Genomic DNA, 9,561 nt, shown 5'->3' on the forward strand with positions numbered 1-9,561 from the left:
TCCTTTCTACCTGACTTATCCACTGTTGCTTCCTTAGTGTGGGATTGTTGTGTGGAATGTGTATTATTGTCAAGCCTAAACATGACTGAATACGTCATATGATATACCTTGAGAATGGGATGTTAGTGATTGTGTTATGTATAAATGGTACTGTGCATGTTATTTTTTACTTATTTATTTACTTATTTATTTTTTGTGGGATTGTCTTGCATAACACCATCACCTCCAAGCCCAAACATGGCCCAGATATGTCATATGATTTTGCATTGGGATGGGGTAATTGTAATTGTCTTTTGTATACCAGTACAGGTACTTGTTACTTTATGTGGGAATGTCCTGTGTAACATGCGTCACCTCCAGGCACGAACATGGCTCGGATGCGTCATATAATATACCTTGGGATGGTGGTATTGGTGGTCGTTTTCCTCGTGGCACTAAGCTCAGAGTCATTCAGCCTCAACAGCTTCCTTCGCCCTGTCCCCCACTCACCCCGTGTTGGCAAGTTGTATAGTGATGGTAAGTAAATGCCCTGACTTTTAACATGATTGTAGGTATATCAGAGCAGCGATATGTTGTGTGGACGTTTGGTGATGATTGCCTTTGCTCATGCCATGATCGTAGCTGTATTAGAGATGCAGTACTAACAAATGTTTTGTAAACTTTTGGTGTGTGAATGCATCTACTCTTATCATGATCATTGCTGTATCAGGGGAAGTATATGTTGTGTAACTTTTTACTTAACCTCTCAGTACAGTGATGTATTTTTTGTTTATATAATTTTGAAGAGATTTTCAAGCTCAAGGAGTTAGACAAGGCCTTAATCAAGTCTTTCCACAGTAGATTTGAATATACCTGTACTGTATTAGTAGAATTCTTTCCACTGATGGTAGTGTTAATAAAATGAAAAAGTCATCATTGAACAGAAGGGGTTAAAGGAGCTTTTGCTATGTGGGATAATTGCTGTTTAATTTTGCTTTACTTATGTGTCCAGTTTTAATAGAGTACCGTACATGTAGGTAGATGGTGTAGAAAGATTGTAAAGAATGTATACACATCAGTAATAAAAATAAACCTGTACACACTGCAGTAATAAAAATAAGCATGCTGTACATGCTGCTGCAATATCAATACTGTATGCAGGTTTAATACACTGTTAGACCATTCTGTATGGTTGGATTTCTGAAAGCCTGGATTTATGAAACTCAAGGAGTGTCTACAAAAAAGGAAATGAGAGTTAGGTAGAAATTACCTAAAGTTACTGTGTGATGGAGGGAGAAGGGGGGAGATTGGAGGCAATAAAATTAGTTGCTAAACGGAAAATGATAATAACATAAGAATCACTTCAGAGCACTGATGCAGGAAGAAAGGAAAGGGGGGAGGAGGAGATTGGACACAAGAAAATTAGATCAGCCAAAGGGAAAATGACAATAAGATAGAAATAATCAGTTCTTAAAGGTACTAAGGGAAGGAAAGGTTGGAAGCAGGAAATAAAAGCTATAGAACGAAAAATGGGAGTACAGGAGAATAAATTACCCTAAGGTACGAAAGGAGGGAGAGATTGGAAGCAAGGAAATCAGTGTTACCAAAGGGAAAATGGCAGTGAAAGAGAAATTGCATAAACATGTTTTAGAAGAGCAAGTGGGAGGGAAGGAAATTAAACTTACCAATGGGGAAGTGACAGTAGAGTGAAGTATTGTAGAGAGTATTAAACCTCTTATTAACAGTACTGTACCTGCTTCTCAGATTTCAACAATGGGAATATGAAAGCTGATGACCCAGTGGTTATACAGGTGCTGAAGGACCAGTATCTGTTGCCTCCATCCAAGCTACCCTATAACCTGTCTGCCCCCGACGATGAGAACCCTTCCATGGGCCAGGCTCAGAGGATAGACTTCATATTGCAGGGAAAGGTGAGTGTGTGTGCAATTGGTGGGGAAAATATGCCTCTGCATCATTCAGAAATTAAGCTTACTCAGTGTGATGATTGTCATTTATTTTATTTTACTTTGCTATCTTCAGGCATTTTTATTCAGTTTGTAGGCTTAGGTGATTTTATGCAACTTACCTCATTTTATCCATCCATGGGTCATTTTCAGAGTACCTGTATGTATTTTGTATTGGAGGGAAAGGTTAGCCTGTGTGCATTACAGTCTTTAGAAATAAACTCGTCCAGCAAGAATAGATGTTATCATATTTGATTTATTCGTGCTTTCTAAGATTAGGGGCTTATTATTTAAATCCTCTGTTTGTACAGCATTGTTGAATGAAGAAGCAGAGTGATTTGGTTAAAGACCTTCATCAGTAGAAATACAAATATCCATCCATCCATCCATCATCCAATCCTACATTGCCCCATGAGGAGCGTAGGAGCCCAGGGCTAGGCAGTTGGTCCTGACATTTAAGATGAGAGTGAAAAAATTTACCTTACAGTAAAGGTTTTCCTCTGTAGTAAATGCAAAACTTATTTTCTAGAGAAACGGTTTCTATGTGGAGTGTGGAGCCTTGGATGGGGAACTTCGCTCCAACACCCTGTTCTTTGAGAGAAAACGAGGCTGGCGAGGGTTACTGATTGAAGCTGACCCTAAGAACTTCAAGAAGATGGTGAACAAGCACAGAAAGGCCTATATGTCACCCACCTGTCTGGCTCCTTCAACCCATCCTTCCTTGGTCAGTCCATGTTTAGCAGGTTATTTACCTTATGTCCAGCAGTTATTATTTCACCTTCAGCATACCAGATTGTAATTACCTTGGGAAAGTAAGAAATTGTTAGTATATTCATTACTACTCAGCCAGTTTATATCTGTGTGTGGCATGTTAACACTCAAATTGATATATATTGAGCCTTGTACAGTATTTTGACAGTAAGATGATACACCATAAATAATATACATTACATGATGGTCCATATATAATGCTCCTTTTCCTTTCTGCCGGGTGATTTCACATGTGTTGTGGGGACAGCTCATTCAGCATTATCAGTGTTTGTCCTGCATCATCTTTTCATTTCATACTCGCACTGCCATACCGACGCCCACTCCAGCAAACTCAGCCACCTCTGCAACAAATAAGATGTTGCCAGATGATTTTCTACTGGAGTGCTGTTTAAAGGCCAACCTGTACATGAAAATGTTGAGGTGGAATAGATAAATTGCTAAGGAAAATGTGTTAAGCAGCCTCCTGACATCCTTGAGAGTACAGATCCTGGTAACTGATAAGAAATGACTGTATAAGGAGAAATTCTCTCCAAACATTATATCCTTGGGGGGAAAAGAGGTCTGGATGATGATAATGATGGTGATGACTAGGATAGTGACCATGATGATGATGGTGATGTTTATGGCTTATTGTATAATATTTTTCCCAGGTGTTCTTCCAGCAGCATGAGAACCTGGGCCACATTGTAGGAAAACAGAACTACCCGTCCAATGATGAAGGTACCGGGGAAGTGTTGGAGGTGCAGTGCTTCCCCCTCTTATCCTACCTCTTGGCCCTGGACACCACCACTGTTGATTACTTTAGCCTGGACATCGAGGGAGCAGAGTTCAGTGTCCTGAAAACCATACCGTGGGACAGATTGGACATTAAGGTTAGGGATATAATTTTGTGTTGATGGTGGTGGTGGCAATTGTGAATATATATATATATATATATATATATATATATATATATACAGGTATATATGTTTGTGGTAGGTGGGGGAGCTCACCATCCACTCACTCAATGTAGTGCTGCTCTCGGTTGTTTGTCCTTTCCTCTCCTCCATCCTTCATTCCTTCCATCCTCTTCTGTTTTTCTTTCTTTCATTCTTTCCTCTTCTTTCTGCCTGTGGGTGATTTTACATTGAGTGACAAGCCAAATGGTTTCCTGTACACCAGGAAACCATTTACTATGCTGGGTGGTAACCATATAACCAAATTTTGGTGCCTGGTGGTTTAGTGGGTAATTATTGTGCTCCAATCGGATTGAGCCGGTGAAGGTTTATATCCAAGGGATGGTTGGGGTTTATTGCTCACGTAATGCCACTCAGGGATGAGTGAGACTGGTCAATCTCATCTTAAATGTCAGGACCAACTGCCTAGCCCCGGGTCCCTATGCTTCTCATGGGGCAACGTAGGATTTGATGATGATGGTGGAATGATATACTGTGTATATATATATATATATATATATATATATATACCGGTATATCAGTATGTCAGTCAGTGAATTTGGTATTGTATACCAGTACTGCACAAGAAAATCAACCTCTCTGTTCTAAATTGTCTTCTTTTTTCAGACCCTTTCTGTGGAATTCATCCATGATCCTGAGGGAAAGGAGGCCATACAGAGCTATATGGCAGGTAAGGGTTATTATGTTCATTCTGAAGTTACCCACCCCAATTGGCTGGCAAATGATTTCATCTTTGTTAAAAACACTGTTCAGTGATGTGTGACAATCAGAGTCTGCCTAGTACCCTTGTACAGGACTGCTGCTGGATACATATCGAATACAGGCAGTCATGCGCTAACTTTTTTACTACTGTACAAATTTTACAGTAGCGGAGAGAATATGTCACAATAATGCTATGAATTCTCCCCACTGAAGGCTTTAATTATAAGGTTATTCACATTCACATGTCACATACAATAGGATATATCATCTCATACATGCTCACTCACATGATAATGCATGTCATCCATCCAATCATCTTTCTGAATGGATTTTGGATAGGTAGTGAGAGTACAGTGTAGTATTTTTTAGATGAAACTTTGTGTGAATTACTGACTGAAATTTTTGTCACAGTATTTTGAAATGTGTCTGTCAGTTTTTTATAACTGCTGTATGTGATTCCATGACCAAACGAGTTGTTCTAACTAGGATGAAGCGAGTGAATGAAGGTTGCAGTATAAGAGCTTGAAGAGTCAAAGAGTTTAGTTTTAAATCCAGTTGATTTTGAAAGTTTTGAGGCATACAGCATTTTAAAAATTTTAAGACTAATGCATATATACAGTAGACTGTTATTCACTTTGTTGGATTAGGTAACTGGAGGAATACACATTTCTCACCCGGTGATGTGGTTGGAATTAAATCTCTTATCTTTCAATACAGAAGGATTTCTTTTCTCACCTGGTAATGTGTTGGAGTTGAATCTCTGATCTTTCAGTATAGAAGCAAGCAGACTGTTAATCATGGTATGAAGGTACTTTTCTTATTTATATCTGTAAGTGTGGAAAAGCCAGTAAGGACACCAGCCATGGACTCATGTTGCCTCTTTGGTCAGATGGATTCTGACCTTTGCTCTTGCTTGCTACTTGTTATATAGTGTACTGTACAGTCCACTGTTAAGGTTCTTTCACCTCTTCTGCCCCTCTTTGATTGCTGGATTCATAGATGCTTGATATGATGTAGTGGCCTGATATGCATATTATTATTCATATGTGGGTTTGCCTCCCAGAATTTCTTTATTCCCCAAACCATGTCTCTTTGGAATTTGCCTTCCAGAATAGTTCCCCCCGCAGATTTCAACCCATACCAGACGAACTGTTTTAAATATTTATGAATGGAAGACAACTGCACAGTCTGGTGTACAAACTTTTTTCTTCTTCTTCTTCCTCTTTTTATCCCTTAAAAACAAAAATGTACCTTTGTCCACTGTGTCTTATTTAAGCATCAGTAAATCGAGCAATGAGAAAGAAACAGGAGAGGTGACCAGGCTTGTGTAATTAACTGTACCTGGCAACTGCTTTGCTGACATAGACTATGGGCCCTCTATGACTGTGATCCAGTAGTCTCACAGTACAAAGGAAGGTAGAGTACATCATCAGTGTCCCGATGTTTTGAACCATACTTGGTGAAAGGCCACATGGGAAGACTGGGCCATATTCTTCTCAGTTAAGGAGTCGTTCTAACATCTTTTGTTAGTGATTTATTTGTATACTACACCCTGCTGTTTTTGTGTATGTTATTTACATCCATTAAATATTGATGTTTTGCTGGAGAGGGATGTCTTCACGTGGTGGCACTGATTTAAGTGGGCAGCTTCACTGCCCAGTTATACAAAAGTCCCACATTTGACTGCCTATGCCCCAAAAGGAGGATGGTGGACTGCAGGAGGAGGAGAACATCAGCCTACAGTTTGCTGGGTTCACATTTCAGATGAACCTTGGGCGTCAACTTCTGCTACTAAATGTCAACATAGATTGTATAACTTGTCTTACACAGAAATAAATGTGGCAAAAAGTGTTAGAAACCCCACATAGCCACTGAAATTATTTACCACAATTTGTATGTACTGTACCATATCCAATATTGTATAGTAATTACGAGCCAGTTATATGTTATGACTTATGGCATTGTAGTTGATTTATTTCTGTCTGACAGAACTGGACCTTTTTCACAGTTAAATACTAAATTGTGAGTGCTTGAAATTCAATGCATCTTGATTGTGAGTTAGGAATGAGTCTCATGATTGCTTGAAATTCACTGAGTCTTAGTTGTGAGTTAGGAATGTGTCTCCTTGGTTTGCTACTAAAGTAAACCCTCCAGTCTGACTAAACCTGGCCAAGAGCTGTGTTGAAAAAGGTTCTGGATCTTTGTCAGATGAAGGCAAACCAACTATAGTAAGTTCCTTGTTGTTGCTAAGGTTCTTTTGATAATTTGTCCATGCTGTTGTGTTGTTAGTGTTCATATTATGTGTTTTGTCACCATTTTATATACTAAACAATTATTTAAAATTAAAGTTTGTACCTAAGGTGTTTTGGGTTAATGCATACCGTCAGAAATAAAACCGTTGTAGGAGCGTGATGTACACGTGAAAACAGTAATCAGTATCCCTCCCTAGCGGACAAACCCGGAGCCAGTGAACAGTCCATCTAGTCTAAGGTTAAACATATGCCAGAAGAGAGTGAGAATCAGACTGAGTACACAGTGAGATAATGGGGCAAGACAGTGGAAGGAGGAAGACATTACCAAGGAGTGTGTCAGCTAGAGAAGATACTGATTATTTCTTTTTTTCTACACAGATTTGCATAAATGTGATGCTCTGTGCTAGGTAAACAAAGTAATTCAAGTGGGAGGATGAAATGAGGTCTTAACACAGTGAAATAATTATGGTTAGATATAAATGGGAATGTGTCAGTGAGGGATTGGTTGGCTAGTCCAGCCTTTAAGAGATGCAAGGTGTAGGGAGTATTAGTGAAGCTTTGTGTAGGGGTAGGCAAAAGTGGTTAATATGTGTATTGGAAGTTTAGAGGATGGTTGTGTAAAGATGTGTATATGTATGATTGTGGATAATAGAGAGAGAGAGACTGTGTTTTGAAGGCATTGAATTCCAGAGAGATAATATTAGGGTTACAGGTATATGTAGGGAGGTAGCAAGAGATCATGTATCTCCATAAGTTAACTGTTTTCACACATGGAAGCATTAGAAGGCCACAAATAGGTGATGCTTATGATAACAGAAGTGTGTCAATGGTCCTTTGATTTTATGAGTCTGTTGTTGGAATCATTCTAGTTAGGAAAATTACTGCATGAAAACTCTAGATATATGTGATAGGAGTAAGAAAAGAGTAGATGGACTGATGAATGGTAAATGGAAGTTAGTCTTATAATTAATTAAGATTATATGAGTTAGGCCAAGAGTCATATAATGTTATGAAATTGTAGAGTGAAAATAGCATCAGTATATGCATGTATTTGATTAAAGGAGTGTTGAGAACAAGGTCATACAATGAAATTTTCTCAGTTATCAAACATACTCCAAAGTGAACTAAGTGGAAAAGTTGGGAAGATTTATGTTATTTATTTATTTATTTGTGTACTTTACTTTGTTATGTTTGGCTTTGTGTTATATATCTAATTTCTCCATAGTGATCTAAGCTGGTGTCATATGAAGATTATCAAGGTTCAAAAAGTTATACCAATCATGTGCAGATACTCCTTTTATTCTTTTAATTGCTGTTTGTCTTGTGTCTCTGATTTGTTGCCAGTGACTTACAGAGCTTTTAGCATCATAATTCATTGGTGTATATTGCATAAGAATGATCATATATTTTCCTGGTCTCGCTGAAGATTCTGAAAATACTGCATGTATGTTCTCCTGGCGCTTATAACATTCCATATTCTTGTGTTTTTAAATCTGTAACTCTTCTTTTTTATCAAATTCAATTTTGAAAATAACCATGTCCTTTGCATGAATGGTGTGTAAGTTGAGATTAAAGGAGATTAAAGTTATTTACATAAGTAAAATACATTGAGATTATTTAGTTTTAACAGCATAATAATTTCTTCCAATTGTTTCATTTTTACTCATTAATCCTTAATGTGTCCTTTTATTGTACTTGTAATGACTGCATTATGATTAAAGCATTTTTGCACCTTGTAGTGCACTCGTAATTATTGCATTATGATGTACAGCATTTCTGCATTATGTAATGTGTAATAATCAAAACCGACTAGAAAAACTGACACTGGGAGTAGTTATATAAAATGGCTGTCACATCTGTCATAAAAGTGTTGATGAAATCTTCAAAGATTCCCTGTGATAGCCAGGATGGAATCAACAGTAACACTATCAGTAGTGCACGTAACTGGATGACCCTGAGCTGACCAGAAGGGATGCAAAGAACCTGCATTAGTCCAACTGGCCAAAATATTAATGTGGCATACAGTAATTGGTTCTAATAGGCTTGAATTGATTTAACTGGGTTAAATGTATGTAAAGAGCTTGAACTAACCACTAGATTAATTTGTTCTTAGGATGCCTATGATTTTAACTGATTTTGTCGTGATGGTTATGCCAGTACAACACAGGTACTGGGTTATTGAGAACATTTGTTTGATTAATGTATGGTGTAAGCTAATGCAGATACACCAATAATGCATTGTAAGGATTACATTTTTGAGAAAGTTGCATTAACAATTGTCTATGTTTATCAGAAGTGACCCTCACCCAAGACCAGAAAATGAGATTATAACAGTTTGACATGATATCATATCACCTTATACAGTACATAAATGCAGTACTGTACTGTATAATGTGTATGGATAAGTTTTAGACACAGCTATGCAGTGGATATTATTACTACAGTTATTACTGTTGTTCCAAGTGACACATTAATAAATGATGGGGCTAAAACAGCGTGCCACCTTAGTTTTATTCAGGAGATACACTACATTATATATAGATGCATTTACGCTTACGTAGGCAGAACACATTATTATGATAGCCATTGTTATTCCCAGTGATACAACAGTGGCATGTCTGTTCTGTCTTGTACTTTATTATTATTACACTGATTTTTACTCTTCGTTATCTTATGTTTCTTTCCTCTGTCACACTTTACATGTGAGATATTCATTGGTAATACTCATAATGGTCTTCCAGTTACCAATCTATTAGACAATCTTCCAGGGTTTACAATGGAGTCTACACTGGCATAACTATTTGATGTAGGGAATATATTGTTACTAGTGAAAATAACACAGGTCAAACTTAGCTGCTATTGATGAGATTAAATTGAGACTGGAACTGGCTGTTGTGAGTTCTGTGACTTGAACCCCCTACCCACCTCAAATCTTGG

At 37.8% G+C, this 9,561-nt stretch overlaps 1 protein-coding gene across 1 annotated transcript; it reads left to right on the top strand.

The window, feature by feature from the left end:
• Window positions 1-368: 368 nt before the first annotated feature.
• Window positions 369-4,426, top strand: LOC145391889 (protein Star-like). Its single transcript, XM_080266385.1, has 5 exons — window positions 369-516; window positions 1,744-1,910; window positions 2,473-2,667; window positions 3,365-3,586; window positions 4,277-4,426. Exons 1-5 carry the CDS (start codon window positions 369-371, stop codon window positions 4,424-4,426), a joined length of 882 nt encoding a protein of 293 aa, XP_080122511.1.
• Window positions 4,427-9,561: the final 5,135 nt, after the last annotated feature.

Source organism: Coenobita brevimanus, chromosome 20 (genome assembly GCF_032717465.1).
Source record: "Coenobita brevimanus isolate Jiangsu-jjx chromosome 20, ASM3271746v2, whole genome shotgun sequence".
NCBI lineage: Eukaryota > Metazoa > Arthropoda > Malacostraca > Decapoda > Coenobitidae > Coenobita > Coenobita brevimanus.